The sequence below is a fragment of the Vanessa atalanta genome, chromosome 7 (genome assembly GCF_905147765.1).
Source record: "Vanessa atalanta chromosome 7, ilVanAtal1.2, whole genome shotgun sequence".
NCBI lineage: Eukaryota > Metazoa > Arthropoda > Insecta > Lepidoptera > Nymphalidae > Vanessa > Vanessa atalanta.
In genome coordinates this window covers 4,051,820-4,076,784 of record NC_061877.1, presented here as the reverse complement: position 1 = coordinate 4,076,784, position 24,965 = coordinate 4,051,820, and the positions used below count along the sequence as shown (strand labels likewise).

The 24,965-nt window shown below is 31.2% G+C and overlaps 1 protein-coding gene across 1 annotated transcript in view; it reads right to left on the bottom strand.

The window, feature by feature from the left end:
• Positions 1–20,318, bottom strand: part of LOC125065257 (lachesin-like) — a 34,505-nt gene extending 14,187 nt beyond the window's left edge. Inside the window, exons 1-3 of the mRNA XM_047672773.1 lie at positions 20,193–20,318; positions 19,834–20,082; positions 1,335–1,432 (exon numbers count right to left, since the gene is read on the bottom strand). Of these exons, the coding sequence (XP_047528729.1) occupies positions 1,335–1,432; positions 19,834–19,936 (201 nt within the window). The 5' untranslated portion in view covers positions 19,937–20,082; positions 20,193–20,318. The remainder of the gene's footprint in view (positions 1–1,334; positions 1,433–19,833; positions 20,083–20,192) is intronic.
• Between the last annotated feature and the right edge of the window lie 4,647 nt (positions 20,319–24,965).

The window sequence follows — 24,965 nt, the reverse complement described above, 5'->3', positions numbered from 1 at the left end:
TTTTATTCTCATATAAAGATTAAAAAGGAACAAATAACATTTTCGTTATATCATTTTTTTTTATTATTATTTAATAACTTGTTACCTAATATTTCACAAATCATAAGAAGTTTATTTATGCTCTAAATAACTCTAACAATATATACACGAGTGTCTAAATGTTTTGATAACATGAAGCTGTGACACCCGATGTACGATACAAACTTTTATAAATTATAGTGAAATATACTATGATTAACCTATTATATATTATAGAATATGTACATATACATTTATATGAATAGAAAAATTAGACATATAACTGTTTTAACAATTCACCATTTTATTTTGGCTTTTGTGCGACTATACGTGTTCGGTCTCTGCTGTACAATATTTTTCTGTCTACATATATTAATCCTCCAATAGTCTGGAAGTCATTTCTCAAGATATAGGGATGACATATGAGTGACATAGTTTAGTTTTACTTTGACGTAATAAATTGTATACTCATTTGCATTTAAATATGATACAAAGATAATTAAATAATAAAAGATAACTAATCAATCAATTCAACAGACATAATCTATACAAAATTATATTCATATTCGTAGTATGTTTATTTGTCGGATATCCGAAACGTAAAATGTAATATAAATTAAACTACTAAGTTGCAGTATGAGTACGTGTGCTTTACTAACATATCAATAAAATCTTCTGAACAAAGTACCAACAGCTGCTAACTTTTAACTTAGTTCAGTGACGTCGTTTAGTTTTAAGCCTTGTTTGAACATAATCTGTACTCACTCTACTGTTGAACGTAATGTTAATGCCTTGCTAGTGAATTTGAGATGCAAGTTGTGATGCGAAGAACACGTATGTACTTAGGAAACTTTTATTGAACTTAATAGTAACTTCGTTGCCTCAGTTCGTACTATGGTTTAATGGACATTCTATAGCTGTTCTATCATTGATATATTAACCGCATGACATATTTAATTTTACAATGTCACATAAATCGTTTTAATTTATAATTAACATATTATTCAAAATAAATCTTGATAAATTTATCACTTACAGGAAATATATGCATTATAAAATAATTATTACATTTTCATTGAAATTAATTTCGAAAAAAGCTTATCAGCATTTTAATAACAAATACAATATTCTACGATATAATTTACGTAATGTAAAATAAATCTTTTCAAACGAAAATGCGAGTAGCATCGTGCTTAAGCCCTGCAATTGTTTCATATCGTTGCAACAATAAATTTATTTCAATGGTTTCCTGTGAATTTCGGCTAAATACCACCCATGCAGTATCGAGGGGCCTCAATATAGCGAATAATAGGCACCTTGTACGTGGAGAGGTTGTGTACGGTGCACGCTAGTATCGCCTCCCGGCCCAGAGGCGCCGTCACGTTTTCTATGGGTCCGCTGAACCCTGGTTCATCTGAAACAATACGACAAGAATAAATCACTTTTTTCTTTTAAAAATAAGATAAAAAATAAAAGCAAAACAGAAAATATTAATAATAGCATACAAAAAAAAATTAGGTAGGAATTAATTTAATTTAATAATTATTACCGGTTAAATAAGGATCCTATTAAATGGAACCAATAAATAAATCAGTAACTAATCTTATCCTATATATGTACATATATTATCAATTTACTTATGTAAATAATAATTAATAAAAAATAATGATAACCTTATAAAATTAGTTTTTTTAGAAAATGTAGGGTTGTCTCATTGCATAAAAATGTACAATATTCATTTGTTTTGGTTTGCTTAAAGTATGTCACTTAGAACCGGTTGATGTAGTAACGTTGAAAATTGTAAAGATTGGAGCGTCCATCATAAAATAAAATACCTTTAATACAAAGTACTCTTCGAAATTTCAAGTCTCTGTATTCAAGTTTAAGCTACATATATACACATCAAATTTATATACATATTACAGCATAATCACGATAGATACGAACATTATATTAATTTATTATTATTCTTATCATAGCTTGGACTTATTATGATTAAACAAATTTAATAGTGTTACCGACTTTAGTTATTTAGATTTAAATACATTGCGGAAATATACGATACTTTAATAAATCACAAACTATATCCTTAAAATATTTTAGTATTTCAATTGATTCTTTCCGTTTAGATTTAAAACTAGAAAGAAATTTTAACTAATAAATATTATAAATAGTATGTGTTTTTTTTACTATAATTAAAATCCTAACGTCGAAAATTAAAGTGTTATAGTGTAAAGTAAATTGTTGTGAAGTTTGAGTAATTTAAATAATGAGAGCGTAACAATAGACATGCCTTTTTATTAGATAAAATTATGCTTACATTAATAAATTATGACACACGTTTTGTACAAATTATACTGTCTGTTTAATTTATCCTTAGTCATTAGTATTTTTTAAATCATAGCAAAGGGCCCATGGACAGTGCTACTGTAAGAAATATTAATGATTTCTCTAATTATCAGTGCCTCGCTGACCTTGGGAACATAGATGTTGTCCCTTTTGCCTGTAGTTACACTGGCTTTAAATAGAAGGGTGAGTAAGAGTAAGGAAACAGATGGAAGGAAAAAGAAAAAGAATACGAGCTACGAGCATTATATTTGGCAGTAGAACGTAATTATGGTGAGCGGGTAGGTACGGTGACGAGCTGACAAAAAGCCCTACCACCAAGTATTTATTTTTGTATTTAAGATTAGTAATTTTAAAAACCTAGAAAACACTTAGCAGCTTGATTTTTAAAACATAAATAATAATAATATAGATAATACGGCTCTAGACCGACTAATCGAAAAATCGGACGTGAAAGGAAACTTTCATTTATATGATACTATTTAAATATCATTATATTGCGATAATGTTTATGAGGGGTAGGTTTAAAATGCCCAATGCCATTTTCTCTACCTCTGACAATGTGTATGATAAATTTCATGATGATCCGTTGAGTAGTTAAGATTGGTAAGTGTATCGAACAAAAATAAATGAACAAAGTCACTTTCGTATTTATAATATATTTATTTATACTTAAATACGTCCGAGTAATGCTGAACATCAGAAAATTAACAAAATAAATAAACATCGGTCTGTTCATAAGCTGCCACTAACAAGAGATTACCTTAAAAGTAGTTTGTCTTTGTCAAATTTACACGAAACTAAAAGTCAAAAGAAGACTTGGATTAACGTCACTCAGTTTAGCCAACTATGCATAGATTAACAAAAGAATATTTGTCTCTACCTAAATCTATAAAACGGCATTAACACCTAAACATTTTATTTGTATTGAAATAATTTTGGGCGTTTTCACGAGAAAAAGATCGCTTATAGACTATTAATAAGATGATGCTAATATTATCAAGATTTTTTTTTAATTTACTTTACCAGTACCCAGCAGTGTTTTTATCTGTTTTATTGGAATAATATTGTGAGTCGATATTAATATAGCAAAAATACGAACGTCCGTCCATGTTAAAAAAAATATTTCTTAGATATTTTCTGCTTTTGTATGAAATCACACACATCAATGATGACAAAAATAGAGAAAAAAGTTTTTAACTAAATGTCCGCTTAACAATTTTTTACAATAATACATATTATTAAACGCATGTATATTATTAATTTTAATTACAGAAACGAAAAATAATAATATAACGCAATAATAATAGTTGTGTAACTATTATTATTGTGTTATATTATTATTAGAAACTTTGTAAAAATTGCAAAAGCTATACTTAACTCTTTGACAATTACAAGCAAAATCCGTTAAGTTTTTTCCTCACTGTTTATATAAATCAATTGTCATGGCGATAGCTTGAACGTTATAGAAGATTATTTGCTTTAGCATCACCAGTCGTGAGTTAGTAAGAAAATAGTCTCATAACTAAAAAGCAAATCTTCCTTAGATTTACTTTTTACCAACCATAATGTCAAACAGACCTAACAACTTAAAAAAAATGATAGCTGTGTGTTCCATTATGAGGAATTGCTGATATGAAATGCTATTTACGAAGGACGAAAATAGTCCAAGTAGTTAAAATCGAATTTGCGACATATTACATCGATTTGCGGCCCTTAAACCATTGCGCTATTGATGCTTACTGTCGTTTTGGATATTATTATGTATAAGAACGAAGGAACTAAGAGCACTTACTATTTATTTAGTAAATTATAGTTCTATATACAAAGAAAATATACATGCATCCTCTTATTCACTCCCATAGGGTATTTTTAATGAATACTTATTCAACATAAAAAATATTAATGTCAAATTCAATGCATGTATGTGTTATACTTTAAGGGTGAATTTGTCACCCATTTACCCCGTTTACTATTTTGGCTGTCAAATTCTATAAATTTAAAGTAATTTCTTAAGATTAATCAAGCAAATAAAGTCTTGAACATAACAGCATCTTTAAAAAAATAATGAATAAAATTAAAAATTAATGGTTCAATGTCAGTAATTTATAAATTAAAATCTAAAACGTGGGATGAAAAGCGGTATTCGTCTAATCATTCACTTGAACGTACTGTTTACAAAGTTAAGGATAATAAACAATGTAGCAAAAACAAATCAGAGCAAACGGTACGGGGTTACACAAACTAAGAGTTAATGTACAAAATTAATTCGGCCGGCAATGAAGCCAACAATTTGGAAACAAGATACACATTTTAATGAGCTAAAGGTAGCCAAGGCAATTATATATTATTGTACAGAACAACAAATACTACGCCAGTAATTTGATATTTTTTTTTTATTTAAAATTAGAAAACATTAGCTCTATATATATAATATAACCATAAAGTATTTAATGTTTTTTCAATTAGAAATAAAAAATATCATGTTTCCATAACAATTTTTATTATATACACCATATGGGTAACCAGCTCCGACAAGTCAATCCATCTTTCCTGAATGTTACGAAGTACATTGCAAATTCTATTACATCAAAGACATTTTTAAATTTTCAATCTATACCAATATTATATATGCGAAGGTAACTTCGCCTGCTACCTCTTCATGCTTAAACCGATTTAGATGAAATTTGGTATCGAGATAGTTCGAGTCCCGGCGAAGGACATTATGCTACTTTTCTTAATTCACCCTCTGATGGGGTATAATAGTGTTGACAGTTTATGTGCTATGTGTTAGTTTCAGGTAGTCGTATATATCGAGGACACATGATCGTACTGATGGTAAAAAATGGCTTTCGTCCATATTTAATGATACTGTTAGAAATAAAAATCACTTCGACTACCAATATACCATCAACAAAAAGATCAAAAATGATGTCCCTTGTGTGTGATACTGGCACTCTCTCATCACTAAATCCGCAACACAGTATTGCTGTTGGGCGATAGAATAACCAGTAAGTGCGTTAACCTTTTCGATCCTACACAAAGCTCGTTAATAATAAATATATTTAAACTAAAATGATGATAATAATAATAAACGTATAAATAGACTCCGAGCGTTGGTAGTGTAATAAGTTAGTGACTTAAATCAACAATCTTAGTGAACTACGTAGGATAAAATTTGTCAGATTTTGCTTCAAAACTTGCAAATTTCCACAAGATTTTCTATAACCAATCAGCATTAGATAAGGATAGCAGTTAATTATATACAATTTTATTTGTTTTTCAATTCGACGTTTTTTATCATCTATCATAAAAAAAAACTATATTTCAGTAACAAAAGTAACAGCCTGTACATGTCCTACTGCGGGGCTCTTTTCGTTTATGGGGAATAGGTTTGGAGGTTTCTTCATAATGCTGCTCCAATGTAGGTTGTTTGATACATGTAGCAAATTTAGATCATGGTGTTTCCTTTACCGCTGTAAACTTCACATGAAAATTCAGTTGTGCTTGCTCGGATTTTAACTCGGAATTATTGTCTAATATACATAGACTTTAGCTTGACTTAATTAAGATTTTTCATTTTTGTTAGTCTATATTTTAAAGTACGGAACCTAACCAGTTTGTCCACATAGGAATGGCTTTTTTATTATTCAATGCATCCGTTCGTTGCCTGAGGTAATTCAATTATTTAGTCCACTTAAGAAAGAAACAGAAAGAGTCGAGACGAAGCGTTATTGCCGAATACGGTTTAATAAACCATGTTTTGATTAAATTAGTTAGTTGGCACGCGACACGAGACTGTACCAACAAATTCAGGTCATAACCAGTATAAGGTGACCTCAAGATAATCACCTAAATGCGATACCAAAATCGACTCATAAATAATCAATCTTTGACCACTTTGAGTAGCAATTCTTTATAAATTGTTACTGTTTTCTTTTTTAACCCTGAGTATTTTGCTAGCTAGACGAAATACTTAGGGTTAACAGCCTTGTGTTAATAACAAATATTTACGTGATAATGATGATGTTGTCCTGACCAATTTTGGGCTCAACACATCAGCCTCAGTCTAGACCAGCCAAATACGCAGGATTTATCGTGCACATTTATCGTTTATAAACACAGATGCACTCGCTCTCATAATCCGATAGGACGGTAGATCCTATGTGAACACAAAGAGGTCAAGCGCAGTTCTAAAGACTTTATGGACTTTCCCGAGGAACGGGACTGTACAAATTTACATCTTCCACGCAGGGCTGTTATTGGACTTTTTCGATAGAAAAACCCACTAGCTTTTTGTCGGCCCGCCCTGGGGTTGAACCCAGGAACAGGATCAGCTTCCGTATCCAGCTTCTAGACTAACAAAGCAGCTCAATTTTAAGTGTATCTATTATCGAGGATTTAGAAGGCCTGAGTTCGTCATGTGGTTATACGACGTGGCTTCAAATCCAACAAAGCGCTACTGATTTTTTATGAAATTATTTTGTGTTACTAATTTTGTATTAATGAGCAAAAACATTAAAACGCAGCACTATCACGAATATTTTGAAATCTTCATGTATTAAAAATAAAAGTATTATCGGTGTTGTCAATACAATTGACCTTAGCCTTAACCTTGGACCATATAGCTAACCAATAACCATATGGCTACGAAAAACAATTCCAGAGAATCCTCTATAAGTAGCTTTATGATATGGACCATTAACGTCTCTTTTGGTTCTATGATTAAAAATTAGATTAAGTAAATCATTACATTAATTTTCAAGTAAATTACTATTTAAATACGTAACAATTTTACACTATCTATTTTATATGTGCTAGACAAGTGTTCGAAGGGATTTCCCATGGGAACCATTTCAGGAACTTTTCTTAATTTTTTTTGAGGTGTTTATAATTGCCTATTCCTTAATTTTCGAAGAGAAAGTTCTTCGTAAACCCATTAGAAACTAAACAAAACTTTTAGGAACTGTATATATTTAGATATTGTACCATCAAACAGCAATACTTAGTATTTTTAGTTTCCAGATTGTGGGATGAGTGAGCCAGTGTAACAACAGGCGCACGGAATATAACATCTTACCACCCAAAGTTAGTGGCACATTGGCACTTGAAACAAATGTTTAATGTTTCTTACGGCGACAATGTCTATAAGTGAGGGTTATTTCTTACTACTTACCATCAGGTGTCCCTTTTACTCTATCACCTATATAAAAAATAACCTATAAGACCTTGCTAAGTAAATTGACACGGCAAATAATCAACTATAACGTACTTACTATATTTAAGATGTTACAGTACATTTTAAGCCAAGTCAATAGCATCAATATCCTCTTGATTTATAAAATTTGATACAAAAACCTTTACATCTTCAAACCGCCTAACTCGATAAAAGGCGACATAAATTTGGTGTACATCAGCACTAGAACTTGTTGATAGCTATAAATAAAGACAATCTCATCATCATCAATCAATAAAAGTTGACGTCGTCTCAAATGGAATGGAGGCTCAGCTTGAGGTAAGACACAAGTTCGCTGACATGATCACCGGTACGGATATTTACCCCTTTTTCGCATAATGAGAAGTCCTGTTGTTTCTTTTTATTTCGGTTACGCGACAACATAACGATAGATCCTACCTGGACCTACCTTCTAGTTTAGTATTCTTGAAGGCGTCTGGAAGTCAAATTCCATAGCTTAAATATTTTACTACTTTTAATACACAATGCTGCTATCAGTTTTAGCCTCTTAATGAATTTGTTGACAATTTTACCTTTCATCACGAGCGCATCTTCTCTCATTTTAACTATCGCAATATTTTGATATTACTTATAGAATGAGTAAACAATTCCATTTTCTTTTCAAAAATATTTTTCAATTCTTCAAAGGCACAAACGATGTCGACTCGTTCTATAACGCTTAATTAAAATAATTATAATATATTTATACCCAAAATAGTCAATCAAATGATATTGAAACCGGAAAACAAAGTTTTATTATTATAATCCTGAATTTACACACTATGTTATAAAGCAACCGGTCTTAAAATAATAAATTAATTAATTTTAACAATGGGAACCATGACCAAAAGGGCAGATTATTTCTGGAATAGTAATTTAAAGTTCATACTTACTGTATTCATTACCTTACGCGATATGTTCCAACGTATATAAATATATATGAATCTCATTTCAATTAAAATTTCGATTGGATAAATTAAACTATAAATCAAGAGCAACTATTTTTTTTTTTGATTAAGTCATTTTAATATGGTTAATCCGCAGGCCGTTATATTATTTCCTAGGCATTTAATTATTAATTGAGAATTGAATAACCATTCATCACCAATTTAAATATTTTTAGGGATAATTTTTCAACAACTTTGTAACAATTGTCTTTTATTTATAAACAGAAGCCTAAACACTGACTTTCATATTTCTTATATCAAATATCGACGAACTTTCACACGAACTTTCATCCCCATTTTCAACCACTTTGAAACATTTCTCAAGAATTGTATTTTATTCATAAACAAATACCTAAAACCCACTACCATTTTAATAACTGCAATAATGCCGAACTTCAAAATAACTCATCCCCTATTTAAAGCCCTTCGGGGATGAAATTTTACAAACACTTCCCTTAAGCTCGGTTAGGTTATATAAAAATCTCTAGTGCAAAATTTCATCCTGTATATAAGTTGTATGTGAAACAGGCAATTATAATAAGTTAAGTGGATTGTGAAATTGTTGATCGAAATGTTGTATTTACAAGTTTCGTCCTTCGAAAGTTTGGCACTTTTGAGATTCCATTGTTTTTATATTGCAAAACTCAATACAATATGGTTTTCAAATTGATACGAAGTAGAAACCTTTATAATACTGGCTAAGAAAATACAAATCTGTTATCCATATATATATTACATTTCATTTTAATATACTATGTTTTTATATTAAAAATGTATTATACTTCGCGTTTCATATTTATAGATATGATTACACTTCATATCTTTTATCTATATTTACTTTTTAATGGTACACATTTTAATACATATTTAAATTTTATTTTTGTCATGTCTATGAACTAATATACAAAACCTAAACGGAATACATCGACTATCCTAATTTTAGTTAATTACAAATTCACGGCTCCATTCTTAAGGGCTTAGTAACTGATAATTAACTGTTACATAAACTATCGTAATGTTTTTTCTAACACATTAGCCTGGACTAATAGCTGCACTGACAGCGACGATTAGAAACGTTGTATTAAAATCACTCCCCTCTATTTGGATTATCGTGGCTAAATTTGACGCGCAGTCAATTAGCGCCTGGTCCGGGGAGCGCTCGCAATTTGTCAGTGACAGCTCCGGAAGTTTCATGAAACCCGCTTTTACAATATAAACCGTCGTTGCCAACAAACTTGGAAACTATTTGTAGTACCACCTGTGTATGAAACTCATTCTGTCTACGTATGATTGGTAATAACGTTAATGGTTATTGATGTTCATATTTAGTTCGGTCCGAGATGTACAATTATATCTTTAAGTTTTTTTTTTAATTGATATATTTGAATCAGTAATTACATTAAAAACTAGCACGACTACTTTCGAAACCAGAGGTTATGACAAATTTTGACAGGAAACCCCATTTACAATTGACCCTAACAAAGATTTTGATCCAGGACTTTAGATCTAGACAAGGATTTTTTTATTTTCTCTTTAAACATGTAATATTGTTCCATATTTAAAATTCATAAAATTAAAAAAATAATGTTATTTTAACATATTTGATACAATTAAATATCTTTCGTATATAAGTATGTTTAAGACTCAATATTAAATACTACAACTATATTATAACACAACTCTTATCTTTACATAAACCATATTTTGTTAAATATGAGCGACTCTCAAGACTGCCGTGATTATTGAAGGTTGCATTATATTATTACGTCAATGCAGGAACAAGAAACTCCTTTGAAATCGATGCTTAAAAATACATTTGAGACCAATAAAATGTCACCCAGTAACTTCTATACCCGTGAGATTGCAGTTATGCAACCTTTTAGAAAAAAGTTTTGAGTTACTAATATAATCCTACTCGTATTATATGGTATTTTTTGCGATTGTCATTTGACCTGACTTAAGAAAAAAAACATAGCAAAGAGGTCATAGAACTGGGCAAAAAAACTGGGCCTCCTCGGTAAGAAGTCAGTTCGTGGGTCTGACCTGCATGCTTCCCGGAACACGCAACATTCGGTTAATATTGATTATGTCAATACATAGAAACATAAATATTTTGATATTAATTATTATAAAATATTCATTATATTTCGTGGATACAAAAACAATATTCGTTTAACTGTTTAATTTCTGATTCTCATTCGTTTTACCGTTAGTTATTTATCACAGAATTAGACTAGCGTCTGATATTATACACGGTAAAATCTTGCTTACCTTAAAGAGTTAGTTACAAATGCAAATTGCTATTAAGCAGTTTAAACAGGTGAAATACTAATGCGGATATTTTATTAACGCTTTCATTACCGGAAATGCGTCAAGTTCATATATTCGTGACTAAAGTTCATAAGTTCGTGTACTTACAGCTATGGTTAAATCGATCTGATTTCAATCAAATATTTTCCAAAAAATAATTAAGCCTCAAATAAGGCAAAATATATTTCTTTCTTAGAACTGATACAGATATTATCTGAATTCATTGTGTATTAATAAAATTGAGAACATGAAAAATGTAATTATTAATTTTCAGGAGTTATTTTCAAAATTAATGGTTATTTATATTATATTGGCTTTAAATTAATTACGAAGTATTAAGAGAAAGTAAGTGTAAAATAAATGGTAAGATAATTTAGGGACGTTTTTATCTTTCATAATTATTGTAAAATTATCAGCCCGTAAATTTCGCGCTGCTGAACAAAGATCTTCTTTATCGTAGAAGGAGGAGCGTATTCTACCACAAACAGTGAACCAGTGCAGGTTGATGGATATGGGAAGTAGTATCTGGCATTGAGACAGTAGTCTTCTGCTAAAGTTGACTTTTCTGAAGTCCTAGCCCAATTTGGTTTATTCTTTTTCGTTTTGCATATCTACCCCACACTGTCTTCAAAGTTACCAAAAGTTTATTAATTCCAAACAAAATGTTACATTACATTTTTTCGACATTCACGTTTCTGTTAAAAATACGTTACTTACTCTTTTTGTATTTTGTTTTACAAATATTGCCACTGATAGAGTTTGGCTGTAATAAATTTCGTTAAAAAATATATTATCATCGTGTGGAAATATCCGACAGTAGCGTTGCAATACCTACTAGCGACGCGCTGTGGGTACGAATTTATGTATACGAGTTTTTAGGACTTTTTAGTCGAACTAGTCGTTACTCGCTCGTTTCGCTAGATTTAAATTAAATTTTAGTATTGATTGATTTTTTGCAATCATAAAGGCATAAAGATATATGAATGTATACATTCACATGCTTTATTTAATTTCGATCTACCTCAGAATTGATTTTCTATAGACATGATTGTTTAGTGATAAAATAATGTTATCCCCAGGACTAATTCTGACAACGGACAATATAACTAGCATAGTGTTTAAATGTGTGCGTAATCACAGGTCCACTTTCTATTCCCTAACTCTCATAGTCGATGGGTCGAGAAACCGATACGACCGGAGAGAGTTCCAAAGAGAGTCATGTACTGGTGTGTAAGCACCGCTTTTTCAAAACTGCGGGACGATACTGAGAATATCAGCACAATGGATAGTCTAATATTTTTTTACTGACGCGACCTAGAATTTTAACCCAGTGTCTAATTGTCAAATTGAAAGCAACAAATCGAAAAATATGTTCCTTTGAATGAATAACAATCATTCAAAGGAACATATTTTATATGTATACCATTAATGATATATTCATCATTTACTATTTGTTTTTTTAATTCAATTTGGACAAAACCAAGCGAATTGAAGCCGTGACTTTAGCTTCCTTCTTATCATGTGCAGCGCAACCGAATGCAATGTTTATTTAATGAAGATGAATTACCTATCTAGACTAAGCTCATTGTTCTTCATCCGAACTAATAATAATTTAAACTTTGACAGCGTTTTCTCTTAAGTTTCATTGGTCTATATTTGTAATCAACCATAATGTTATCAAATTAAAGTATCATCTTTTTGGGTGAATACTTTGCTTTCATGCATACTACTGCTAAATATCGAATCTTTCTTTCTTTTAATTTGGTTTAAGATGTAAATGAGCCGGTGTTATTATAGCAAAACCTTTTTTATTTTACAGTCCTAATTTTCATGGTCGATAGTTATCATTTTCCATTAGAAACAATAATGAACACTATTCCAAGTTATGTCCATCCTTTTCTTCTCCAAATAGAGGTTACCTGGAAGAATTTACTTTGAGCTATAATTTCTTATCGCCTTCATATGATTTTTATTCAATTTTTAACAGATACATATATACTAATAACCGCTGTAACATTATGGAGCTGATATATGAGTGCAAACACAAGTGCACTCTCTCTTCTCTCACTCCAATCATGGCGCGGGACCAATGGACCAATTTCCAAACATCGAACAGCAATTTCTCCAAAGAAAGGCCCATGATTTGAAACAAATATTTGAATTTGCAGACGTGGTTTATAAACTACCATGTATATGTCTTTTTTCCTCAATGAGTCACTTAAAACTTTCTGGAAAAAAATATCTCTATAATTATATCACCTGGTTATTAATTCACTTTACACCGTTGGTTTTTTTAACCCTTTAGCATAACAGTTACCAATAATTACTTGTTTCTTATATCAGTACATCGTAGTTAAAAGCGAGTCAATCTTTTTTTTCGATCCTCACTGATGAATTTAGATAAAAATTTGTAAAATAATTGGTCAAGTTTCTGGAAAAACCGCACTAATATATTAAAGCTAATGTATTGATTTCTAACTCAATAATCATAATATAAAAGTATAACTTCTGAAAACGTGAAGATTTTAACTTATATTATGAGTTTTTGAGTAGAATCTCTTTTTTTATGTGAGATATAATTTACCTAATGCAATAATTGATTAAATAAACTATGAAATATTAACAAAATAGCACTTAGCAATAGCTTAGCAAAAGTTTCGATCTAATTTTATTTTTATGATATAGGTTGGACGAGCAAATGCTTCAAGCCGGAACACAACAATACTGAGTTTAGCGGTTGAATATCTGAGCTCGTACGTACCCAGATGGTCTTCCACAAGGCCCTATCACCAAGTAAATACATTTTCATAAATAACCAAATAAATTTTTATAAAAATATTTTAATCCAATAACCGAATTAAATAACCGAATAACCATAAATATATTTTCGTAATAAATATTCAGCGATACTAAATTTGCGTCGATTGTGTTTTCCGGTAACAAGCTTAACAAGCCGCTTCCTTGCTTTTAGACACAATGGAATTGTCTCTAAACATCTATATTTAAACTTGTTATACAACTGTAACCAAGAATTTATTTATTTATTTGAGACAGGCACATCAAACACTCATTAATTCCAAACATTTAAGGTACATACGCCTGATACATGTACTATCTACAATTACAGATATGCGTCGTGCATACTTATAGTGTCTAGCGGCTTGACATTAAGTTCTTAAAGGCGATTAAATAACTTTTTTTTAAATCAATTTGAGTAAAGTTATATATATTTTGTATGAAAAATTACTTTCGTATATATTCTTATAGATAAGAAATGAATATAATGAATGACTTCCAACTATGTGACCTTACAACAATTAAATAACATTAATTACTTTAAATAAAATAATATATAAAAACAAAGACACACTAAAGCGGCATATTTTCTAATATTCGAAAATTGTATGTCCAAAGCACCCATACTTCGCGGCAAAAAGCAAACCAAGCCACTGTGACAGGCGATCCAGCGCTTTTTTTTTAAATAGATTACTCTACAAGGTATTGATGCATAAGGCGATAAAAATATAGTTTAAAAATAAAAAACATGACATTATGTATCATGTTAATATATACACACGTATATTTGTTAATATATTTAAAAAAATATATAAAATAATAATATCCATTTAAACAATTAGCGCTCATTGGTCTAAATTTGAATCTTTTATTAATTGCTAACAATGATATAAGATTCATGAATTCGAAAGATAAGAAATATTAGTCTACTAATGTCAAAGAATGCGTTATTGATTTTTAACTTAAACATGACGTATGTTCTAATTGCGAGTGTGATCGTGAACAGTGAATGTTTCATATTAAATATATGTATGACCTATACACATGTGTTGTTTTTTTTATAAATTTATTCGTTTACTAAAACCAATACTCCCTACCATTTCCGACTTCGCACGGGTACAATCAAGGTCCATACACAACTTTTGAATTGATTGAACAACAAACGTAAATATAAAAATCATTTTATATTCCGGCTAGGAAAGTTGGAGGTCTCGGCTTTTCTCTGCTATGACATGCGATGTCGTCCTGATTGATTTTGGTCAGGCCGGACAATCTCAAGGGAGACAAGGAAACTACGCAGGATATATTATAGTGCACAAGAGGTACACTCTCTTCTCCCTCACTCTCATAATCCGTCATGACCCGAAAGAGTTCAGAGGCAGGACCAAGAGCTTTACGTACTTTCCGAGGTAAGGAAGTGTATGTATGTCCTCTTATTGGACACTTTTTTTTATAGATGGCAAACCAGCAGGAGGTTCTGATGGAAAGTGACTACCACCACCCATGGGCATCTGCAACACCGGGAGGTTTGTAGGTGGCTGGCCTTTAAGGAGTGAATGAAGCTCTTTGCTTGAAGATTCCCAAGTCGTATCGGTTCGGAAAAACAGCCGGCGAAAGACTAGACCAACGAGGCTATCATATATTAAACATATAAACCTTCCCCTTGAATCACTCTTTATTGATGAAAATCGCATTAAAATAAGCGTACAAACGGCGGGATGCGACTTTGTTTCAAACTACGTAGATATAACCTTTCTGTACTCCTCCATATAAACTTTAAGTATGCCAAATTTCATACTCATCATTCTCTTAAAAAGGAGTACAAAGTTTTCTCTTCACGTATCTTCAATTATATTATATGTATAAACTAATAAATAGTAAACGTTATAAAATAAATATACCAACTTAATAGTCTTATTTTACTGGGACGAAGTCGGGTCTGGCCACTAGTTAATACATAAATTATAAAAAAAGCATAAAACATAAGCGTATGCACATATGCACTATATATTCTGACTGGATGTTGCCTTGACCTTGCCGCTATTTTTTATCTATACTAATATTATAAATAAGAAAGTAACTCTGTTACGTATTTACAGTCATACAAATGAACCGAATTTGATGAAATTTGCTACGAAACGAGCTAGAACTACAATGGCTTTATTACTTTTTTATACCTTACACCTGGAGACCAACGCCACGGACAACAACTAGTATTGAACAACTATAACCTATCTAGAACCCATATACTTTCTTAGAATGTAGACATATTTCATTGACAGATTGCAAAACAGATAGCCCACGTGCCTTACAATAATATTTTAAATTAATAATAATTTTATAACCACATCTTTATGGCACAGTGTTATGGCCCAGTGGTTAGAACGCGTGCATCTTAACCGACGATTTCGGGTTCTAACCCAGGCAGGCACCACTGAATTTTCATGTGCTTAATTTGTGTTTATAATTCATCTCGTGCTCCGTGCTCAAGGAAAACATCGTGAGGAAACCTGCATGTTTCTAATTTCAACGAAATTCTGCCACATGTGTATTCCACCAACCCGCATTGGAGCAGCGTGGTGGAAAATGCTCCAAATCTTATCCTTAAAAAGGAGAGGAGGCCTTTAGCCCAGCAGTGGGAAATTTACAGGCTGCTAATGCTAAAAACCACATCGTTCCACTTGGAGCTCTACTGCAATTAAATAATAGCTAAATATATAAAAAAATACAATTTAATATATGATATACGTAATTTAGTATATGACATACGTGCGTACGTAATAACGAAAATACATTTTTCAATGTCAATTTATTGACATATCATTCTAAATACTACTAATAAAATCTCTACGTATACTTTTTTACATATCTTGAGAGTAGCTTGCGAATAAAATATCCAAAAACATAATTTCTGTCTGTTTATGGAAGCGGAAATTAAATTATATGTTCATTAATTTGTTCATCGAGCTTATATTCATAGACTATGTTTACTCAGGATATATTAACACAGAGAATGAACGGGTTTTGCATTAGGTAGGCAGGGACCTGTAAAGTCGCGGTTATATATGCTAGTTACTAATATATACATATTAATAAAACCATTCCGCTATATTTTTACAAGTAAAGTAGAACACCGAGGTGCTTAAAGTCATTAAAAATTGCTCCTCTTCATATGAATATGGTTAATTACAAAACTAAAAAATTAAATAAGATAGTTAAGTACGGGTTCTTGAACATATTTACCCTAAAATGTAATTAAAAATGTTGAATCTTGTAATGTTTTTATATTTATTTAATCATTTTTTTACTTAGTAGGGTTTTAGCCTATCTGGGTAGGTACCACTCATCACTTATTTTACCTCTAAAAAGTACAATGTGTACCGGTCTGAAGGATGAGTGAGCCAGTGTAACTCAAGGCGCAAGTAATATCACGTCGTAGTTGCCCAGGTTAGTGGTGCATCGATGATGTAAAAAAAGTTAAGTTACAAACATTACATGTCCTACATGTACATGTTTCCTCTTCCTTTGAGGATAAGGTTTTGGAGCAAATTCCACCGTACTTCTCCAATGCTGGTTGAGTGATACACGTATGACCGAATTTCATTGAAATTAGACAAATGTCTTCACGATGTTTTCCTTCACCGCCTAGCAGGAAGAAATTCAATTTTGATTTCTTGGGTTCGATCCCGAAATCATCGGTTAAGATGGACGCGTTCAAACCACTGTACCATCTCGTCTCTTTTGACGATTTAAAGTATGGCTAATATTTCTAAGTGTCAATGTGTTGTCGGTGACCTTTACCATTAATTAGACCATAAGTGAAAGAAAACGCCTTAATATACATATGTTTTATATTAAATATATAACAATCTTATTGATGTCAAAATTTACACAAGTATTACTTAAAACATACATCTTACTACAAGTCGTACTATATTTTTATGAGTAAACTAATAATTTCTATAGCCCATACCTGATAGATTTTAAAACAAATAGCTCATGTACTTTAGAATAATATTTTAAATTAATAACAATAATTATATATTTAAACAATTTAAATATCATTTTACACAAACACACGTAATGACGACACTACGTTGTTATTTTTTCTCAATCAGGTTAAATATCAATAGCGCTCAAAACAAATCCATCTTAATTGATACACAATCACTGTTACGTTAAAAAGCGACGCGTGTTCTGATATTCAAAGCGAGCCGGTATAATAGAAGGAACGAGGGCTATTAAAACTTAGCTTTGCCAATCGTTAATGTCTCTCAAAGTGCAGCATACACGGACCGAGTTAATTACTTACCTTAAGGATCGTTTCACATCCGTCTTTTTACTATCAGTGAAAATGTATAAGCTTTCGTCAAATTTAGTGACTTTGACGTATTCTGGATGACATAATTTGGACGTAGGTAATTTTATATTGGTGGATATTACATATGTATTATACCGCCAAGCAGCGATACTAAACTACCTATTCTTGTGTTCCAGTAAAAAATATTAGTACGGCAGTACAACCACAGGTACAAAGGAGATAACATTACAAACATGACTTATTTTCCAATATTGGTGATCCATTGGCAATGTATGGGATAATTAATGTTTGTTTCAGTCTATGGGCGATGACGACTTACCATCAGATGACCCATTTGTCAGCCCGCCTACCTAATACAATAAAAAAGCAAATTATAAAATTTGTCTGTGCGAGATTTGTCCATGTGTGAGTGATCAAAATTTTTAAAATAAGAAATTTACCTCGATTTTTGTAACATTAAAATTCCTTACAAAAGGCTATCAACTAGCCAAAATCTTTTATCAATATTAATTTAGTTAATTATTTTAAAAAGAACTATTAATATTTTAATACTATTACAAGATACTTATAAAAGTGCATAGAAAAGGCTTGCGATTTATAGCCGAGTTATTGTTGGCACAATACTGAATCTATAATTCACTGATTAACTGACTGACTAAGCCTGGTTCAAAACCAGTGACAGGCCAATAAAAAGGTTTTTTACCAAGTAGTTTTCAGTGCTATCCTAAGCTTTGTAAGACGCCAGTGTTGACATTCAATGTCTCAGAACGCACGGCCATTGATAATGCGCCTTAACTCTCTCCGGACGTCGGCGTCCCATCGTATTATGAGAGTGAGATAAAAAATGCAGCTGTGCACACATTCAAGCACTATAATTGTGTTTCATCGTCATAATAATATAATATTTTAATAATTGTGTCCATAAGAAATCAGAGTAGTAAGCTAGTGGTTTATATTTATATAATTATAAACAGTAGCATTATTTTACGGGCAGCGAGGGTAGAAAAAAAGTTTGTCGGCAAAATTCATGCGTCGATAAAACAGGAATTGGCGGGAAAAATAAAAAAGAGATAATTGAAGCCATTTTAAATGTTATTATGTTCGTTTAGCAATCAGTTAATAAAATTGTTCAGGATATTATAAAAGTTATTTGAGTTTTGTATATGGCATATTTTATTTTATTTATTGAATATATTGTTTTGTTTACATTAACATTTTCGTTGATTTTTGAGCAAATGTAGAAACGTCAGGAGCCTACTTACTCGGTTATCATGAATTGTCATACAAAACCTGTGTGTGACTACTTCAAATGAAGTTGAATTAAAAATATATTGAACAAACGTGGACATATTTGCCTTGCTTTACTTTTTTATTTATTATAAACCAATAAAAATACCGCAGTTTCAATTTAGGCTAAAACATAAAAAACAAACATTATGTTGTTTTTTTAAAAACTATACAAATATATATATTTTTTTAACTAAATACATATATATTACCAATAAGGCTTACAAAACGAAAACTATGTAGTACATACATATCTAGGTACATACTTAACAATAATAATACCGCAGATTTAATTAAACACAGGCTCAAACATAATAAAAAAAAGCAACATATTACAGATATATTTTTTAACTAAATATAAATATATATTACCAATAAGACTTACAAAACGAAAACTGTGTACATAGGTACATACTTAACAGTAATATTTTTATAAGTTTCGACATTGACCTTTCACCAAGTATAACCTAGCATAAAGTATTATCGGTTTAAAGTAACGCAAGGAAATCACGGAAAGAATAAGTTAACGCTATGCCTTGATTTTATTATTAAATAAATGTTTCAACACTTACGTATCGTAGCGTGTATGCTTCTTGCAAGCAGCCAATCCAATATTATAAATGACAGAATCATGTTTGTAAGTCTAGAAAAACTTAAATTATATATAGCTGTCATTTTTATGCGACAGTCAGTTCAAAAGTGATGCTGTCAAAAGTCTTTGCACTTATTCGTCTTCGTATTGTTATGTTTACAATAAAAATACTCTTAAATCCATTAATTTATCGAAACAAAAGACTAACGTTGGGCACCAAATTAATGAACTGAAAAAGTTAGCATGATTAGAATAATGACAATATCATTCGAACATTAAAATAAAACCTAAAAAATCACACTCCTATAAAACATTTTAAGAACGAAACACATCGTTAACCATCATTGGATAGCATTGAACACACGCGAAGCAGTGATTAAGAGGGCGGTAAACTTTATAATCTGTTTCTTCGAAGTCCGTCAAAAGTTTAACGATGATTTGGTTAAATCGGTACACGACCGCTCGCCACGGTATCTCGCGGACTACTGAATGTTGAAGAACAGTGCAAAGGGGTTGCACCGGCGCGGAGCCTCCCATTTCGTTAGCCCTTTCCTACAGACATAAGAAAAATACATTATAATAAATTCGTAGGCTAGTATTATTAATTTGATATCTTGGCTTTATTATATAAATAGGTAATAGTTAAAAGGAATTTTACCGCATAAGACTTACATATAAACACGTCACAATAACAACCTACTAAACTATAATAACAAGTTCACTTAATACACAAAATGCTAACACAACGTTTAACTAACTAACAAATCAAGTCATTTTTATACCTTATGTAATGTTCTATGTATCTTTACGAAAGAGGATTGAACCCGTGGTCGTTAACCATTACCGCAGTAACCACTTCTATAGTCACTAGTTTGTTAAAAAAGGTATTTTTCGTTAAACAAATTTAAAATTATGTATTATTTGTATTGGGCTAAAAATATGAAATGCCAGTTAATTTAAAAGACCGTTTTGAAAATAAATCAATACAATAGCCTTATTACCTTCAATTTAAATACTGCGGTTGTAAATGATACGACACTTCCTCGTGAACCAAATATTTTCTGACGCTCGAAGCAACATTGAAACCTTCTAAGATCCTTTTAGAAATTGTATTCAATACATCTACGCTATTGAAAACTAGAGTGAAATATTGTAACTTACTTCAACGTAAATTGAAGTAGATTTTTGCCTATCAAAAAATATACACATACGTAACAATACGCCTTTGCAAACATAAAATTAGATTAAAATCCTCATCATGAGTGAAATTAGGACGAAATATTTATATATCATAGAATTTTGTTATATAATGAATTATCAATACTCAAATTAAATTTTATAATCAACGGTTGAGTCGATAAATTTTCTTATAATTTATTGATACAACTTCGGATCGGAATGTTGGAAGAGGAAGAAGTATGAAAAGAAATGGCATGTAACAGAGAAAAAGATGTTGAAATGGATGTGTGGAGTAGCGAAAATGGATAGAATAAGGAACGAGTTTATAAGAGGCAGCTTGAAAGTAGCGCCAATAACCGAAAAAGTGAAAAGAAACCGTTTGAGTTGGTATAGAGATAGGCGCAGAGAGGAGACACACGTTGCTATAAGAATGATGGAGCATAGAGGGTGGGAAAGAAAGAGGACGACCTAAGTCGAAATGGATGGAGTGTGTGAGCAGAGATATAATAGAGATGGATGTTAACGATCAGATGACGAATAAAATAGAACAATGGAAGGAAAAGACATGGTCAAGGAATAGAAAGCACTTACCAAACATCACTCCCAGTCTTCAACCTTTTATTCAACGAGATAGTTTGTGACACCTCTAATACTACGCACCCAAATTGCAATTATTCACTAACCAAATGTTAATGTTAACTTATTAAAATATTTTTAGACAATGCGACGAGACTCACGATGTTATAGACGTATTTTTTGGCTTAGCTTAAGGTTAAAATTAAAATAAAATAAATATTTAGAGGGTTATACAACAAAATTGTTTTTTTTGCCGCTTTTTGGCCGATATTAAAACAAGCACCATGTAAACGCTCGAAATATTTACAAAATATTTAGTTTTACTTGACAAACAAATATTTTACAGAAAAAATTCTTATGTTTAGTGTGTCGCGTTATGCACTTTTTTAGGGTTCCGTACCCAATGTGAAATTTGTGTACAAACTATTGTTTACATATTCAGTACAGAACCCTTCGTACGCAAGTCCGACTCGCACTTGGCCGGTTTATTTTGTTACAGCCATCCGATTGCCCATTTCACAGAAAACGATTTTTCGTTGCACATTATTTGTAATCTGTGATACATCTTCTAGTGATATTATGTTTTAAGAGGCACATCTTTACAACTTGTAAGATAAAAATTGGGATAATATGCATGACATAAATATAGTTTATACATGCACTAAGAAATAATGCAGTTTTATACCAGTGAAAATTTTTAAAAAGTTGACCATTAGTTCGGTAGATAAGATAAACTATATACGATCAAACCAATTTTACCTCTTTATTTTATGATAAAGAAATCGTATGTCTGACTGCGTATGTCTGTAATACTATAAATAATATCATAATTTACATACCAACTAGTCATGACAAAAAAAAAATCAATCGAAAACTTTAAGGACTTTATTATTTATTGTTTTCCTAGGAAACACCGACTGGCCGACTGGACGTCGCCGCTGCATTACTTCTGCGAACTTAGGCCTTTTTCTCCTAACAGTAAACGGCCTTAGAAATGTCATTGTATATTAATGAGTACGCGTCATCGTGTTGTCAATTCTGTGAACTTCCTGAAAACGAATGTATTTTAAAAATAATAGTTTTTTTTTTATATTTCGTCTTCGTTGTTTATTAATCATGTATGTGTGTCGCTAATCAATAATTAACAGCTACTTACATCGACTTTATTTCCCTAAACACGTTAAGTCACAAATTAGCATGAAGCCAACGAAATGTCATAAGTCATAACTAAAGATTCCTAACGGTATTATGCAACCCTACGCTTCGTATTTCAACACGGTATTCTTTCTTCACACTAAGTAAATAAATACAATCATATTTTACTACTGCTCTTAAAATACTTATTTATGCAGTTACATTAATATTACATATTCAATAAATACATATTTAGTTATTGTATCCGATTTCATAAAAAATAAGAAATCCGATTTAAGATTTAAGAAAAAAAAAAAACTTCTCCCAGTTTTTTTTTTGTCAATTTTGAATTTATTTCAACCTAAGAATTATAAGTTTTATAAAATCGGACAAATACTAACAAAACATTCCGTGTACTGGTGTATTCATTACTGATTACTATAAAATTTTAAACTTAAACAGACGTAGTCAACGAAAACAAATTAATCGAAAGTATGTTTTTGTTACACCCGAATGTTATATGACTATTATTTACCATTCAGAGTTAATAGTGAAACAAAAGTGACTTAACAGATAAAGCGACACTCGGTACCAGCCTGTAACAGTTACGAGGTCGAACACGCGTAAACTTCACAAATGATTAAAATATACGACATTTCCGAACTGAAAAAGTGTTTTAAACTTCTTGATAAAAACAGGCAGTCTAAAATTAATGACCCGTGCTAAATTTGTTTGGCGAACTTTAAACAGATCCTGTGATAACAGTACGCAGAAGTTTCAGTTAGGAAATAAAGTCTATCGTAGCCGTGAACCCTTACAATAATTATACCAAATGACGTACGCCGATTGCGTGTATTTTATTATGTTTTTTTACAATGTTTTAAAATGCAGTTGCATATATAACTCTTGTTTTTATTAGCTTCACTTAGAACTAACAAAGTCATAATCGATTTTATCTATAAGTGTCGTTATAGATTGGAAACTTTACAAATACATGTATTTAGAACTACAAAACAATAATTTGATATAATCTGCAAAACTATTCTGTCGAAACTAACTCGAAATATACCAAAAAAAATTTATCAGAATTAATGTCATACAACAGTATGCGCCTTTGACAATACTAAGTGCTATGACATTTAAGAGATAAACGCATCAAATTGCGTATCAACGTTAATCGGTTTTCAACATTCCACCAGTGAGATACGAAGTATATACTTACAGTACTTACAGTACAGTACTTACATATTTACAGTACAGTAATAGTACTGCTCAGCAGTACTGCTTAGCTGCCTATCAAAGACAAACTTGCTGACTTGATTACCACCCTCTCCTCATATATTCTACTGCTAAACAGAACAACTTTGCATTGCTGTGACATAGTTCCCGAGGTGGTTGGTGTATTCACGATGTAAGAATTGGTTAATATCTATGTCTTCGGTCGGTTGTGGCCACTAACGATCACGTGACTCTATCGTCCGCATGTCTTTACATACATACAAATAACAAAGATACTTTTTGAATAAAAGGAATTGCTTAGTTCAAGAATGAAGAGGATTCAATTGCACTAGCTTATGAGCCACACGTCGTTCATATTGTAGTTGACGTTTTAGGACTGTAAATTAATAATATAGGCTTATGTTTTACAAAATGTCGAATAATTAGTATTGACGTTTAAATAGAATAATTTAGTCTATTTAAAATATTTTTAGCAAATGCAGTAGTAATTGGTATAGAGTGTTTGTAAAACCTTGTCTAAGTAAGTGGGTCTTTTATTCTTAAGATTTATTAGTGCCCTTTTCTACCAAAAATTTTTAAATTTTTCCGTTACCAAACATCAGACTTTGTATTACTATGTTCCTGTATAAAGGGTGTCGAAGTCAGTATAACTTCAGAGAGTTTCAGGGACATCATATTAAGTTGGTAGTGCCTTATCGGTGTAAGGAATGGTATAATAATTGTAACAGTGTTTTGTTGGTTTTGTGTTTAAAGCTACAGAACTCAGTGTCCTGGGTTTAAATACTGGTTCGAATCAATAAAAAGTATGTCTATAAATTGTTGAGTTTTCAACCTGTAGTCTAAATGTTGTCAACGTTTACACTTCCGTGAAACTCGGGATACTACGACTACCTCGGAAAATACGTAAAATCGCTAATCCTGCCGCTGAACTCTTATTACGGTCGAGTCAAATTTACCATCAGATTATAAGAGTGTACTTACACT